At 40.4% G+C, this 17,450-nt stretch overlaps 1 protein-coding gene across 1 annotated transcript in view; it reads right to left on the bottom strand.

Annotated features, from left to right (window-relative positions):
• The window catches only part of CACNG2 (calcium voltage-gated channel auxiliary subunit gamma 2), a 180,783-nt gene that overhangs the window by 21,069 nt on the left and 142,264 nt on the right, over positions 1-17,450 (bottom strand). Inside the window, exon 2 of the mRNA XM_056798888.1 lies at positions 5,030-5,113. Coding sequence (XP_056654866.1) covers positions 5,030-5,113 — 84 coding nt within the window. The remainder of the gene's footprint in view (positions 1-5,029; positions 5,114-17,450) is intronic.

Here is a 17,450-nt window from a genome sequence, read left to right on the forward strand (position 1 = left end):
CCAGATTTGAATTCAGGTCTAGCACTCTATCTACTACACCATCTAGCTGTCCCAACTGTGAGTTAGGGAATGAAGTTTTCCTCCTATTTAACAAAGGTTTGGCCCACAGGCCAAAGTTCCAGCAGGAAATAATGATTCCTCCTTAAGAAGACACTCTATCTCCGTTGCCATGCCCTTTTGCTGGCTGTGCCTTGTACCTGGAATTCTTTTCTTCTCTCTATTAGATTCTTAGCTTCCCTGACTTCTTCCAAGTCTTAGCTAAAGTCACATTTTCTCCAAGAAACCTTTCCTGGTATTCCTTAATGCTATTGCCTTCCCTCTGTGACTATTTCCAATTTTTCCTGAGTCTTGTTTGTGGGCTGCTAGGTGGCACAGTGGATAGAATACTGGGTTTAGAATCAGGAAGACTCATCTTCCTAAGGTCATATCTAGCCTCAGACACTTACTAACTGTGTGACCCTGGGAAACTCACTTAACCTTGTTTTCCTCAGTTTCCTCATCTGTCAAATGAGCTGGAGAAGGAAATGGCAAACCACTCCAGTATCTCGCCAAGAAAACCCCAAATAGAGTCATGAAGAGTCCAACACAACTGAACAACAACAACAAAATGTCTTATTTGGACATAGTTGTTTTTGTGTTGTCCCTGCCATTAGACTAGGAGCTTCTTGAGAACAGGGGGTGTGTTTTGCCTTTCTTGGTATCTCTAGCAGTTAGCACAGTGTCTGGTACATAGTAGGTGCTTAATAAATGTTTATTGATTGATTGGCCAGAGAAAGGACTTTTGATCTAGGGAGTTACAGGGTGGATGAGTTTATAAATGCTTGTTGACTTGACTTAATCTAACAAACAGGGAGCTGTTATTTGAGCGGTACAAAGTAAATTAAATTACATTACATTATCTTAATATTACTGTCACATGGCTGGACTGCTAGCACTTCTCCTGGAGCTGGGAATACATTATGGTCTCTCATTAAAGGACATATATGGCAGAGCTACTCCTAATTGGTCACTTGGTCCCTAGGCCTGGGTTACATTGGAGATGACTCAGGCAGGAGGAGCTGCCCACTCAGTAGGCTAGGAGAGAACAAATAGCTCAACTTCTCTTACTTTGGGACCTCTCCTAGCCTTTCCTTTTGAATCCCAGTGGGGGTAGGGCAGAGAGTGGTAATGGTGGCCCACAACTTGGGCTGATGGCAGTGAGAACAGTGCCTGCCCCCGTGAACAGGGATCCCAAATGGTTTCTTCTACATGTATGTTTCTTCCCTGGGCATAGGTCCACAAACAGCAATCAGTGATTCTGAGAAATGGATATTGTTAGCCCTAGTGGTGCTGTAAATGCAAGTATTTCTGAGTTCCTGAATTAATTCTGGTCACTCTGCAGGAAACTATACTGCTTCTTAGAGGGCAAGGTGACTGCCAACCAGATCATCCTGAACTTAAAGGACTAAAGAACCATCCCTGAATGGCCCTCAGATCTGGGACTTTTGAATTGTTCAGACAATGGAGGTCTTAGGTGAATGTCTGCTCAGCAGTCCTACACAGAGCCTTTACCTTTGGGAAAGATTATATTGATGGGGATATATTATAGTCGTATGTTTTAATTAGGTATCTGTTAATGAATGCCCTTTTTTTTCTTTTTCTGCTTTAAGCATTTCTTTTGTGGCCAAGAAAATGACAAAGTTTCAGGTATTTAGTGCCTTTTTTAGAAAGTTCCTCATAAATCCTTTTATGGGGAGGTCTTAGAAGCATTGTTTAGAGCAGGGGGTCAGAAAACTATGGCCCTTAGGCCAAATCCAGCCCACTAGAATCTTAGATTTACAAAAGCAAGAGATAGCCTAGATGTGGCCACAGGGCTGTAGTTTTCTGACCCTCATGGTTGGAAAATTTCCTTGGAGGCCTACTTTAGGGAAGGGGCCTAGTCAGAGAGATGAGAAAAGGCTGACTCTCCTCTTTTGGTATTCACAGGGTGATTTTTAGGCCCCATGTGAGTACCAAACAGGGGGCCCTCATGGGAAAGGGCCTTCTGAGGTCATATCTTGTGACCTTGTCCATATTTGTCCTATTTCTTTTGGAGCCAGCTTGTTTGCCCTAGATTTGGGTGAGTTCAGAATTCCATTTGGAAAGACTCCAATATTTTGCAATTGATACACTGAAGAAATGGGGGACTTTATGTGTCATAGTTTCCCACTGGAAATATTTCAGTAGGACCTCCATCTGAATTTCCCTGCACATTGTCAGGGATCCAGTAAAGAAATGTATGGGCCACATGGGAAGAATTTTCACCATGGATTGTTTGATTTCTCTTGTGAAGAGAAAGGAATGAGTTCTAGTTTTGTTAGGAAGAGCCTCTCGTGTTCTGGGACTTGTATTTGGACCTATAATTTATTTCACCTCTAAGAGGAAAAACCATTTTGGACTATTTCTTTTTGTTGTTGTTGTTGCTAGGGTTGTTTGTATAAATTTTAATTTTGTTTCTTCCTAATAGTTTTGGGTTGGGACAGGCACTTAAAAGCAACAGGAAGGAGGTAATCTATGAGAACTTAGTAAAATGTTTACTTATTATATTTGTTTAATTTTGTGCTTAGGAATGAGTATAATAAACCCTATCAGGTATGGTAAGTCTTGGCCCTCATGAAAGTGTTAATTTGGGAATTGTCTAAAAACAATGCTTCTTGGCCTGTTGGAACTCTCTGTACGGCATTCATGAATCTTTTAAGAATTATACTACATGTGGAACAACCTCCAGGAATTGAGGCAGAGTGAAAGGAGCAGATTCAGGAGAACCTTATACAGAGACTGATACACTGTGGCACAATCGAACATAATGGACTTCTCTACTAGCAGCAATGCAATGACCCAGAACAATTCTGAGGGACTTATGAGAAAGATGCTATCCATAACTAGAGGAAGAACTGTGGGAGCAGAAACCCAGAAGAAAAACAACTGCTTGATCACATGGTTCAATGGAGATATGATTGGGGATGTAGACTCTAAATGATCATGCTAGTGCAATTATCAATAATATGGAAATAGGTCTTGATCAATGACACATGTAAAACCCAGTGGGATTGCTTGTTGGCTATGGGAGGGGGGTGAAAGAAGGGGAGGGAAAGAACATGAATCAAGTAACCATAGAAAATTTCTCTTAATTAATCAACTAAATACAATTTAAAAGCAGAAAAAAAGAATTATGGCCTTGTGTGTCACTCTTTAGTGCAAAGCACTGTGGGAAACACAGAAGAGTAGGGCCTCCCCATCCAGAGTCCCGAATATGGGAAATGTGTCCCTAATGCCTCAGATGATCTGATGGAGATATTGTCTTATGTAATGAGAAGAAATGAAGTTGGACATTCTCAATGATCCTCAGTGTATTATAGTAGAGTGCTATTTTTTTTTGAGTCACAAGACCTGGGCTCAAATTCTGACTACCATTAACTTTCCTATGTGAACTTGAAAAGGTCACAGCCTTATTTCCAATGTTAATGTCTTTAATATATTTTTTCTTTAATATATCTTTTCTTCTATTTTTCATTTCCTTTCATTTTATCCTTTGGAAATAAGATATTGAAGATAGGGACCATCTCCTTTACCTTTGTGTACATACCCAGAACCCAACACAATGCTTGCTTGACCCACAGGAGGTGATGAATATTTGTTGGATTGAATTAGGTCTTAGTTTTCTTTTCCAAAATGAAGAGGAATGAATGAAATGTCTCTCTAGTTTTCAGTCTATGTTTTTTTTAAACCCTCACCTTTCTTTTTTAATATTAGTTCTTTTTTTTTTAAACCCTTAACTTCTGTTTTAGAATCAATATTGTATACTGGTTCTAAGGCAGAAGAGTGGTAAGAGCTCAGCAATGAGGGTTACGTGACTTGCCAAGGCTCACAAAGCTAGGAAGGGTCTGAGATAAGTTTTGACCTCCTCACTCCAGGCCTGGTACCTATTCTAATGTGATATGTGGCTGTGTCTCAGTCTCTTATTTATTAATATTAACTATACATTAATCTTTTTCACATACTCTATGGTCCAAACATCAACTTTCTGGCTGTTTCTTATAGCAGGGATGTAATTTCCTATTTCTATGCTGATGCACTGGTCATTCCTCATGCCCAGAGTGTACTCCCTCTTCATCTCTGTCTCTCAGAATTCTTCATTTCTTTCAGGACTCCGATCAAGCACCATGTTCTACATGAAGCCTTTGCTTATCATCTTAGCGCCTAGTGCCCTCTCCAACCAATACACCTCATATCTATTCTGTGTATCCACTGTCTGGATATGTTGTCTTTCCAATTCAATGGAATCTCTTTGTGGGCAGGACCTGTTTTACTTTTGTCTTTATGTCCCCAGAACACCATTCCTGGCACATAATAAGAATTTAATGGATGCTTATTAATTGATTTATCAATTGCTAATTGATGGTCCAGGTCATTAATTATAACAATTTGATTTTAGTTTGATAGTTTTTCCCCTAAAAAAACCTCATTTCTTTTTTTTTAATGTCATTTTTCTTTCATTTCCCTTTTTTCAACTGTTAAGCATTTATTTTTTCTACCCCAATGCAAAACAAAACAAAACAAAAAAAAACAAAGAAAAAACCAACCCCTTCCCTTTCTTTTCAGTGGAATTATTATAGATAGATAGAGAGAAAGACAGATAGATAAATATTTGGATAGATGGATAAATATGAGTGGTAGATGGATGGAGGTAAATAGGTAGATAGGTAGATGGATAGATAGATAAATAAATGGATAGATAGATACATACATAGATACACTGATAGAGATAGAGAGATAGATAGGTGCTGTGGCCTACTGACTGTGGCACTTTATTGCTTAATAAGCACATCTTGATAACTTGATTATTATATAAGCATTTTCTTCACAATCATTTGCTGAGTCAGTCAGTACAAGGGTTAGAATCCCCATTTCTCAGGCTCAGAGAGTTTGAGTGACTTGTCCAAGGTCACACAGGGAGGGTGCTAGTACCCACGCCACCCCTACGAGGGAGAGGAAGAATCACAGTACTTACGGAGGAAATACTCTGCTGTGTCGGCTTCATAATCTGCATCCTCAGGGAAGTGATCGATTTGCTTACACAGACCTTTAAAATTCCCTGAAAAACAAGGAGGAGAGAACAAATGAGTCCACCAGAGCACCAACGACCACAGCTCCCACTTGGTTCTTTCTGCCTTTGTTGCCTCTCAACAACTCTGGCTGAATCACCCAACGCCCCTCCTCCCCTCAAAGAACAATCCCCTAACCTTTCACCTGGCCCATGAGGGCATTGGGCAACCCAGACCTGTGGCACTGGGGAGAGACATTTGCTTCAAATCTGAGTGTTCTGTGCTTAGAATATCCTCCCAAGGTTTTCTGTGGCTTAACTAGCAGGAAGAGTTTTTATTCTGGTCTGAGGGCTGGCACTGAAGAGACAATTAAGCACTGGTCATCTCACTGTCACTGTTCTGACTAGCAAGGGAGGCAGGGCAGCTGCTCGGTGGAACAGGGAAGCAGCTACTAGTAGTCTTGAGGTGAGGTGAGGTTAGGTGGGGGGCCGGGGAGGAATACCCTTTCTCCCACTCTGAGACTCTCTGCAGGCCACGGATGAAAGGACCCTGGGCAGGGGGCTTGTAAACTGTCCTCTACATGGTGGTGGCAGCAGAGCTGATTATGCTGGCAGGAGGGAGAGCAAGAGAACCAGGTGAAAGCTCTTCCTGGAAGATCAGTGCAGCTGTCTGATGTTTCCGAATACTATTCCCTTGTTGCCTCGTGTTTTTCTGTGTTGTATGTGTCCCTGGGCAAGTGCTGTGTATTGGACTGTGCTATAAAATGCCTGAAGTCTGGTTGCCATCATCTAAGGTTCTGGATGATGGTGACTCTATCACAAAGTCTTAATTTTTTTAAATTAAAAAATTTTTCAGTTCTAGATTCTCTCTTTTCTCTATATCCTTTCCAACTCCTTAAGAAGGTAAGAAAAATCTGGCCTCGGACACTTCCTTGCTTCTTAACTCTGATTGCCTAACTTTTACTACTCTTCTGCCTTGGAACTGGGACTTAGTATTAATTCTAAGACAGAAGGGAAGAGTCAGGGAAAAAAAGGCAAGAAGAGAGAGATAGAGTCAGGCAGAACATATTTCTAATTAGCCATATTCTGAAGAAAAAAAAAAGCAAGAGAAAGAGAGAAAAAATATGCTTCAATCTGCACTCATCAGTTTGGAGGGATCACAGTCTTTATCTCCTTCTTTTGGGTGTGTTGGCTAGAGGTCATGGAACCCAAGGGATCAGAAGACCCTAATCCGATTTGATTAGTGGGATATCAAGGTAATTCCAATCCTCTATTTCTGAGTTACCATACAGATATTCATGAAGGATTAAAAAAAGAGGAACCAACAAAACATATTAACATGGAAATTATACCAAATGTTTATTCAACAGGCAACAAAATTTTAATGCCATATCCTGCCTGGCCCAGACGAAAGGCATTCTGAAATAACTGCATTACTGTGGTATAACTGAATCCTGCTGTAATGTCATTGGGTTGATTGCCTTATATGCAAATTAGATAATTTGATGAACTATGGAACTGACTGCCCCCTGCAAAAGGTTGCTTCACCTAAAGTTGTGCCTTGTAGGACTAATTTAGGAGTGTTAAGTAGGGCATGCTATATCACATCCTACTGTGCGCAAAGTAATGAGTTAAATTTTAAGGGAGCCCAAAATCTGATAGAGATAAAAAAGGCACACAAATAATTTGGAAAATGTATATAAATATAAATATTTAGAGTTTACATATAAATGCATATAGAATAGAAATATTTATATGCTAATATATGTTATATATAATTATATATAATACATAATAAATTATGTGCATTATATGTAATGTATAATGAATTGGGCTGGACTGAACTATATGTTATATATTATACACACACACACATACAAACACACCCATTTTTATGAAAGTCATGAAAGGCATCATGGTGAGGTGGATAGAGAGTTAGCCTCGAGTCACAGAGTCCTGGGTTTGAATCTTGCCTGATACACAGGGAATCAGAGAGGTGGTGGCATTGGATCTGGGACCTGAATTGATTTGGGTAGGACTCCAACAGGTCTAGGCATGAGCACATGAGCAAAAAGAAGGTCTAAAGTCAGGAAAGTTATAGGATGCATTCATGAAATAGAGAGTGGCCAATATGGGGGCAGCTAGGTGGTACAGTGGCTAAAGTGCTAGTCCTGGAGTTGGGGGGACCTGGGTTTAAATCTGACCTCACACACTTTCAAGCTGAGCAAATCACTTAACTTTCTTTGTCTAGTCCTCCTCCATCTGTCTTACAGTTATCATTAAGACTGAAAGTAAGGGTTTAAAAAAAAGTGAGTGGACAAATTTGACAAATCTGATAGAATATGTAAAGAGGAATAGATAAATCTGCAAATGTACATTAGATCCAGATTGTGAAGGACTTTGGAAATCAGGCATTTGGATTTTACTTCATCCAAATAGACAGTGATCCATAGTTCTGGAGCAGTGTGGCTGGATAGGATTGGGGAAAGACTGAAGGCAGGAAGAGATAGTTTAGTAGGGTATTGCAAGAGCACAAAAAAAATTAATGACAGCAAAACAATATCTATTACACATTTAATAATGATGAAAAGATCATGAGATTGTAATGATCAATGTTCTCAGAGCAGGTGAAGAAGTGCTCCTCGCTCCTCTCCTTGGAAAAGTGAGGGACAATGGGAGCGGTCTGTTGACTGTGCTGTTAGGTGCACTGTTTCCTTGTTATATAAAAAAAACTTATAGAGTGGGCATATTCAGAAACATGGGCAGCTAGATAGGGTGTCTGGAAGACTCTTCTTGGGTTTGTATCTGGCTTTAGATACTTCTTAGCTATGTGACCCTAGGCAAATCACTTTATTATATTTGCCTCAGTTTCCCATCTGCAAAATGAACTGGAGAAGGCAATGGCAAACTAGTCTTTGCCAAGAAAACCCTCAATGTAGTCATGAAGAGTCAGAAACAACTGAAAAAAAAAACTGAACGACAATGATATTCAGAAATATATCCACCCCAAATAGACTAAAATGCAACAACAACAACAACAAAAAAAAAACCAAACAAAAAAAACCCTGCAGTAAAAAACAAAAAAGAAAAAAAAAAGGGAGGGACAACTAGGTGGTACAGTAAATAGAGAGCCAGGCCTGGTGACAGGAGGTCGTGGGCTCAAATCTGGCCTCAGATACTGCCTAGTTATATAACCTTGGGCAAGTCACTTAACCTATTTGCCTTGCCCTTGCCCTTCTATTGTAGAGTTGTTACTAAATCAGAAAGTAAGGGTTAAAAAAAATTCAAGAGGGATCAATAGAACTTTGATTTTTTTTTTTAAAGTGGGCTTCTTGCCTGACTTAGTTCAGTGTATGTGAGACAGGGAAGGAGATCGATAGGAAACATTCTACCCAAGAGAATCAACAGGCCTTAGTAACTGTTTGGGTGGGAGATGAAAGAGAGAGGACAATCAGAAAGACTGTAAGGATCTGACCCCTGGTCACTGGGAGGATGGAGAAACACCTAATTCCTTGAGGGAAGATTTTTGTCTTGGACTCCGTAGTGCCAAGCACAGGACCTGGCACATATTGACTGCTTAATCACTCATTTGCTAGGCATTTATCAAGCCTAGGACACTTTGGCTGTCCCTCCTGCCTGGGATGCTGTCTCTCTTTCCCTCTCTCTCCTTTAGGACTCGGCTCAGGTTGCCCCTTCTACAAGAGGCCTTTCAGGCTTTCCCCTCTGAGATTACCTGCAGCCTATTCCGTCTGTATTCTAGTTGTTTGCAAGTTCACTCCCATTAGGTCCAGAGCTCCTCTAGGGCAGGGACAGAGCCTGGTTTTGCTTTCCTTTCTATCTCCATAGCTTAGTCCAGGGCCTGACTTCACGAAAGTGTTTGTAAATCTTGTTGGCTGGCTCCCTGCTGGCCAGATACGAAGGACCCCCCCCCCCCATTTAAATAAGACTTGGATTTAGGGAGGTTATATTTGGAGCTGAAGGGAACCTCAGAAATATAGAGTACAACTCTTCCATTTTATAGATGAGGAAACCTATCTGGAGACATTAAGAGACTTGTCCAGGATCACACAGCTAGTAAAATGTTTCAGGCAGGATCTGAGCCTGGGCCTCCCTGAGTCCAAATTTGGGACTCTACTCACCCAAGGTAGTGCCCCAAGACAACTGGTGCTAAATATTCTCACTAACTTGTTGCTAAACTCAACTGTACTCACTTGCAGAAAGAGTATAAAGGATGACGTTCTGCAGGGGCAGGGGGGTGCTAAAAACTGGAAACAAATTAATTTCCCTTGATTGGTGAATGGTTGTGACACATGAAAATGATGGAACCTTTCTGTGTGGAAAGGAATGACCAATAGGAATAATTCAGAGCAATATAGGAAGACTTAAATAATTTGATGAAGACTGAATGAAGCAGAAGCAGAAAAGCAATGTATTCAGTGATTACAAGGATGTTAATGGAAAGTGTAATAAGATGGATCCAGTGCTGTGTCATTATAATGACCAAGGCTGGCCTTGGAAAAGAGTTGAAAAAATGTACTTCCTTTTATTGGTGAGGTTGGGGGCTATGGATTTGGAATATTGCCTATGCTGGACTGAACTACAAGACTCTTCTAGCTTCATATTTATTATCCTGTGACCTTCATCTCCTTGGGCCTCAGCTTCTTCATGTGTAAAATAAAGGGATTGGAATACATGAGTCCCTGAGGTCCCTTTCACCTTTCTATTATATCACCATCACCATAATTATTGTCATCACCATTATCTTCATCACTACCAACATCATCACCATTCTCTTTATTCCTCACAGTATTATTCAACTCTGTGAGCTTATTAATTATAAATATTATTCAACTCTCCCCTTCCTTTGTTTGATCTTATTCCCTTCACTCTCCCCCAAGATATTATGCTTTAAATCATTCTTTCTGGCTCACTCACCTTCCATCTCTCTTCACCACTGACTCCTATTTACCTAAAAAATGTTCAAGTCTGCTCAGTCATAGAAGAAGCATTTTTCCTTAGCCCTTTCAACACTCTTCAGCTACTGTCTCCATCTCTTTCCTCCTTTTCTCTGCTCAACTCCTTGAAAGAATTGCCCTTTCCTTTTTTGTTTTTTTTTGTTTGTTTTTTGTTTTCTCTCAATTCCTCCATCTGGCTTCCACCCCCTATTTCCCTATAAAAACTGCTCTCCCTGGGATCCCTAATGAGATCCTCATCTCTAAATCCTAAATCTGTCCTCAAGACTCATTCTCCTTGACCTCTTGGTCATTTTAGACACTGTTGACTGCTTCCTGAATACCTTGCTCACTTTCTAGCTTTCATTATTACTTGACATTTCATTTCCATATATGCTATACTCCTGGTTCTTCCTACTTCTACCATGTTTTTGTTCCTTTTACTCACTCTTGGACTTCTTGGTCTTTGATTGTTGAATATTGTCTCTTCCTTCTCTCTGTCTGTTGGATTCATATCCATCCTTCCAGTTCAATTAATTTAACTCAATTCCTAGGATCATTGGTTCATAGATTAAAAAGTAGAGGGGATTTCTGAGGTCATCTAGTCCAATCCCTTTACTTTACAGATGATGAAACTGAGGCCCAGAGTGGTTGTGACTTATCCAAGGTCAAACTGCTAAGTGGCAGAACTAAGATTTGATCTTTTGTCCTCATTTCAAATCCAGTTCCTTCCCCCCACTGTAGCATGGTATTTCCTTTAAATACCTATTTTTAAAAAACCTGTTTAATCAATGATCTTTTCTTTATTCTGCGTTGCTTCTTATGAGTCACAGGTTGCTCAATAGATAGTACTAGGCCTGAAGTCAGGAAGATCCAAGTTCAAGTTTAAATGTTTACTAGCTCTGTGACTCTCAGCAAGTTATTTGACCTGTTTACCTCACTTTTCTCATTTGTAAAATAGGTACAATAATATCACCTACCTCCCAGGGTTGTTGTGATAATTAAGTAAGATGCTTTTTGTAAAATGTTGAGCAGAGTGCCTAGCACAAAGTAGGAACTATATAAATATTATTGTTATTTTTATTATTTATGGAATCATTAGTTCTTAATTCACTTTTATTTTTGTATTCTCAACTCCTAGCTGAGGGCCTGGTATATAGGCACATATAATTACTTAATAAATGCTTGATTGATGGTGGGGGGGGTAAAGAATGATTCAATTTTGTCAGTAAAAAGGTCCTTCTAGGTCAAGGATTCTTAACTTGGGGTCCATTAATTTGTTGTGTAAAAAATTATCTTGATAGCTGTATTTCACTAGTGTGAGTTTCTTATATAAACCTGGAGGGGAAGCTAGGTGGCACAGTGGATAGAGTGCCAGGTCTGGAGTTAGGAGAAACTGGGTTCAAATACTTGTTAACTGTGTGACCCCGGTCACTTAATCCTGATTGCCTAGCCCTTATTGATGCTCTTCTGTCTTTGAATTGATACTAAGACAAAAGATAAGGGTTTAAAAAACCCCATAAATTTATGGCTTCTGTTTCATACATTGAAAAACATGATTCTGAGAGGGGTCTTTAGGCTTTATCAGTTTGACGGCCAGAGGGAGCCAGGACACAATGTGAAGAACTCCTGTCCTAGGTCAATTCACAGTTTTATAGCACTTTAAAGGTTTACATAATGTACTTTCTTCCTAACAACTTTTGAGATAGATAAGTTCTCCCTCTCCTTCTCCCTCCCCCTCTCCCTCCCCTTCCCCCTTTCTCTCTTTCTCTCCGTCTCTGTCTCTCTGTCTCTCAATCTCTCTCTGAACCTGTCTCTGTCTCTCCCAATCTCTCTCTCTCTGAGTTTGTCTCCCTTTCTCTCTGAGTCTCAGTCTCTCTCCGTCTCTCTTTCTGTTTCTTTTCAGTCTCTCTCTGAATCTGTCTCTCTCTCTCTCTCTCTCTCTCTCTCTCTCTCTCTCTCTCTCTCTCTCTCTGGTCCTCTTTCTCTCAGTCTCTCTCTCTTTCTCTCTGTCCCCGTCTTTCTGCCTCTCTCTGAATCTCTTTCTCTCTGAATTTCAGTCTCTTTCAATCTACCAGTCTCTGTCTGTCTGTCTGTCTGTCTCTGTCTCTCTCTCTCCCATTTTACAAATGTAGAAATTAAAGCCCAGTAAGTTTAGGCAATTTGTCCAGGATCACACATAACTGTTAGGAATTGGGCCTCAAATGCAGGGTTTTTGTTACTAAAGACCAGTGCCCAGTCCATGGCACTGAACTCTTATCTAGCCTGGCTCCCACCAGATACCACATGAACCATTCTTCCTGCTGACATGGAGCTTGCCTCAGGAATTGAGAACAATTTAGAAAATCTTCCAGTGACCACCCTGGCAGCTGGAGCCTCTAACCAAATATGTATTAGAATGACTTCAGAATTACGGGCCCAGGAGAGAATGACAGTGAAAAAGTGGTCTTAACCAGCCAGCCATTTCTCTAAGAGACAGCTTGGCCTCTCTCATTGGCACTGATTCTAGGGAAGAGGTGGTCAGACCTTCTTAGGGGCTCACCGGAATGGCTTCCTGGCTTGCTTGGTTAGGGTAGGCCAATAGATATAAGCTGGTCTCTAAGTCAACCAACCCATCTGCCAATAAGCTTAATGAAAACAAAATCCCCAAGGTCCTTTACTCAGACCCTCCTTCTCCCAGCATCCTCCTAGAACTGGGCACAGACCAAGCTGATGTGGAAAGCCTGAAGACGGCTTTTTTGGCAAGCCCTTTGTTGCTGCTGCCAGGGACAAACCATTTCAAGATGGGAAATTTTAGCTTGCAGGTATTAAGTAGCTTAAAGGGAGGTTTCATCAGCTTTGTAAAAACCACGTTAATATCCCACAACACCAACTGCTGCCTCCTTTCTTTGTGGTACAATGAGCTGCTCATGGAAACCTGATCATTAGCAGTGGGCCAGACGTTGGTTTATTTCTTCCATATTCATGAAAAGCTGAAAGAGCTGCTAAATGAGCTCCCAGGGAGGACGTATGTGTAACACAGACTGAGGCCAGGCTAGGAGGCAATCAAGTAATTTTTAAGTGGGGGCAAATGAAAGGGTTCCTTTGGTTGGCTTGCTCTCTATTCAGATGCTTTCCACCCCAGAGCTGTTCGGTAGGGCATGCTGGAGCATTTTATATGATGACTGGTGCATAGTGGGTGTTTAATATAGGATGGTTGATTGATTGAGTGATTGATTGATTAATGAAAGTACTGACTTTGGGGTAGGTTGAGGACTTGAGTCTGTAGTGTGACTGACTCTTGTTGGGGTTTAGGTATTTTTACTGGTATTTGATTCTTCCTGACCCTTTTGGGGTTTTCCTGGCAAAGATGTTGCAGTAGTTTGCCATTTCCTTTTCCAGCTCAGTTTTATAGATGAAGAAACTGAGGCAAACAGGGTGAAGTGACTTGCCTGAGGCCACCCAGCTAGAAAGTAGCTGAGGCCAGATTTCAACTCAGGAATGTGAATGTTCCTGACTCCAGGTCGGATAAAGCATTGTGCCATCTAGATGCCCTAAGACTGGGCTCCAAGCTACTCAACTACTTATAGGCTACTGAAGTCCTCTCAGAGGAAGAGCCACTGGTGTTATTTTGCTTGTTATTTTAAAACAATTCCTATATCTACATAGACCTTTAACATTTATAACCCATTTTCTTGATAACAGTACTCTTACCTATCATTGCAAGTACCATTATCCATACAATATAACATACACAATTGTTAAGTACCTACTATGTGACAGGCACTGACTGAGCTAAGGGCTGGGGATATAAATAAGAAAGACGATTCTTGCCCTCAAGGAATTTTCAATCTATTCAAGGAAGATAATATACAATATACAAAAGGAAGATGAAAAGGAGAGGATGGTGTGTCAGACTTCCAAATGCCACCCATTTTACAGACCTAAAGAGAGGTTTGGAGAAGCCAAGTGACTTGTGAAGGGTCATGTTGTTAAGATGTATCAGAGTCTGAATTTGAACCCTAGTCCTTTCTGCCTTTAGGTCAGAGCCCTGCTACACCACCATTAGATTGGATGAATTGTTAACCCTGTGATGTACAGGAGACTCTTGTGTCCTTTAATGCTCTGGACTCTAATCATTCTTCAAGGACAAATTCAAGTACTACATCCTCCAGGAAGCCTTTGGGATTATTGCAGCCATCACCCTTCTGATCTATTCCTTCTCTGATTGTTCTGTTCATATTGGAACAGATATTGTATCTTGTCCTTCTCCAGCATCTCCCCCTTCCCAGATTCCTCTTCCCTCACATCCAGTGCCTAGCTGTTCAATCGATCTTATCGATTGATGGAAATGCCACCCTCTGTGATAGAAGTCAACAAGACTCTACACACTGTGACTGGGATTAGTTGTCTGCAGGGAACCTTTCTAGAAGAAACTCAGCCAATTTGTTTGGAGAAGGTTTACTAATGAGATAAAGGGATCTTGAAATCATTAGGACACAGCCAATGTGGAATATCATCAATTAAACAGAACTTGCTACTTTGGGATCTGGAACATGTTTTGAACATGGTTGGCATTGGTCAAGCTTGCTAACATGTTCTTTTTGTCTTCTCATTCCCCCCCCCCCCCAAAAAAAAACCTCTTTAATGGTTTGTCATTGCATACCTGGGAAAATCCTAACTCATTGACCTTCTGAAATAAAAGCCTCACCCCTTCTTCTGTCCCCCAAGCTCCCAGGCTCTGATTCTTAGTTGACTCTGCTCTTTCCCTCTTGCCACACATCCAATTACTTTCCAAGTCCTGTCAATTAGATAAAGTCCAGGCTCTTCCTTTTTCCAGTCTTTTCTTCCTGAATGCACAGGTCTGATAGTGGCACTCCTTATGGTTCCCTACTGCTTGTAGAATAAGGCTTCAATTCTTAACCTACTATTCAAAGCCTTTCACAATCTGGTTCTGGTTTTATTTTGCATCACTTCCTCCAGATAGATTGGTTAAATTCATCTAGTTCTTTCCCCCTTCTGAGTATTACATGCATGTTACTGACATTCATTCTCCAATGCACACCTGGGTGAGCCGAAATTCCTTTGCTGCTTCAAGGCTCAGTTTAGGTGTCTCTTCATACAGTTTCCTCTCATCCTCCAAGTTAGAAGTCATTCTTCCTTCCTTCAATTGCACTTTGTTTCCTTTGGGTCTCAGATAAAAACCTCATTTGCAAGAAGTCTTTTTTGGTCTCTGTCAAGGCTGGTGTCTTCCCCTTGTGATCACCTCTGTTTTTCCCCCATCTAGATGTTGTCTCTCTCCTGTTAGATTGTGAGCTCCTCGAGGGCAGGAACTATATTTTGCCTTTCCTTCATTTAGCACAGTGCTTGCTCCATAGTAAGCCCTTAATAAGAGCTTATTGGATAAGGCAGCTAGGGAACAGAGTGGATAGAGTTCCAGGCTTGGAGTTGGAAGGACCTGGGTTCAAATTTTATCTCAGACACTTCCTGGCTTTGTGACCCTGGGGAAGTCACTTAATTCTGATTGCCCAGCCCTTATTGCTCTTCTCTTAGAACTGATACTAAGACCAAAGGTATTGTTTTGTTTTTTTTAAGTTTATTGATTTGATTTTCTCAGCCCAATCTGTCTGATCTTTCTCCCATGCTTAAGCATATTCCAACTTCATCATAGATTCATAGATTTAGAGCTGGAAAGGACAAATCCCTTCTAGTCCTACCACTTTATTTTATAGATAATGAAACTGATATGCAGTTGTTAATAATAATATTTAGCATGTAGTTAGTGTTTTAAGGTTTGCAAAGCTATATATAGTATATAATTTCACTTGTTATACATTACATATATAAAATCTCATATACATATATAATCTCCCCCCCCCCCCACATACACACACATCTCATTTGATTCTCATAACAACCCTGTGAGGTTAGTGCAATTATTATACTTCTTTAGAGGTAAGAAAACTGAGGCCCAGAGAGATGAAATGACTTGTCCAGATGACTCTGGCACTAAGCAGAAAAGCTAAGATTAGAAGCAAGTCTTCCAGATTCAGACCCACTTGCTCTTTCTACTAACCCATGCTATCTTTCCTTGAGGTTCTAGGAAGCCAGATTTTGGCTCTATAGGGGGAAGAACCATAACTGTCCAGCAATGGGATGGTCATTCATAAGAAGAGGGAGCTCCTTATCACCAGCTCTGTTCTGGCAGAGAAGAAGAGATTATTGTCAATTCTAGGAAAAGTGAGTGAGAATGTATTAGTGTTGCTTCAGCTTGGAAAAAATATTCATGGATTTTATTTTTTGCTAAAATAATATGAGAAAGAGTCTCTGGAGTTATCAACCCATTTGCCTACTTTCTCCTTCCTATCTAATCTTTATGAGACTTATCTATGTAGCATCAGGGCCATTCTTGATGAAGGCACAAGAAGGGGATAAGCAGACTTTCATAAAGGACATTCCATAGCCATGGACCCATTGGTAGATAGTTAACTACCAGATCTCTAAAAATGCACCTGTGATACTTTTTAGTTTAAATTTTAGTTAAAAAAAATTGAAAAACCTTACCTTCTGTCTTAGAATTGATACTAGACATAGGTTCCAAGGCAGAAGAGTGATACGGGCTAGGCAACTGGAGTCAAATGACTTGCCCAGGGCTATATAGCCTGGAATTGTCTAAGGTCACATTTGAACTCAAGACCTTTTATGTCTAGGCCTGGCTGTCTATCCACTGAGCCACCAAGCTGATTCTGTTTTATCTGTATCATTAACATTTCCTCCATCACTTTTTTTAAAATTTTTAAACATTATTTTATTTGGTCATTTTCATACATTATTCACTGGAAACAAAGATCATTTTCTTTTCCTCCCCTCCTCCATCACTTTCTTAAGCCTTGATAATCAACAAAACAATAAATCAAGCTATAACATATCATTTGTCATTTTTCAAGGTATAAATGCTTATACTCTTCAGTTTGATAATTTGCTCTCCAGAAGTGGTTTGAGGCAAAAGAGATGTAAAAAGCTACTTTTAGCCAGCAGTGTTCACAGTTAGACTGTTTTCCTTGAAATTTATTGTTGAGTAGGGTGTTATGACAATTCAGGGTCATGAAATAAATATTTAAATAAATGGATTATATCCAAGGTGATATCTGAAGGTAATTAACTCCCAGGGAGGGAGGGAGGGAGGAAGGGAGGGAGGGAGGGAGAGAGAGAGAGAGAGAGAGAGAAAGAGAGAGAAAGAGAGATATCTTTCATGAATCAGGATTTAGGATCATAGTTCCCTAGTATAGGACCCCCAGAAACCTCTTGTTTTTCAGAAGCAAAGAATGGTGGAGGGATTTGCTCCAAAGCTCACAGCTAAATATGTGAGGTATGACTAGAATCCAGATCCTCCTGACTTCAAGTTCAGCCATTATGCCAGGTTGTCTCTCAATTAAGGGATAGCTTTCTTCAATTTG

The sequence above is a fragment of the Monodelphis domestica genome, chromosome 5 (assembly GCF_027887165.1).
Source record: "Monodelphis domestica isolate mMonDom1 chromosome 5, mMonDom1.pri, whole genome shotgun sequence".
NCBI classification, from domain to species: domain Eukaryota; kingdom Metazoa; phylum Chordata; class Mammalia; order Didelphimorphia; family Didelphidae; genus Monodelphis; species Monodelphis domestica.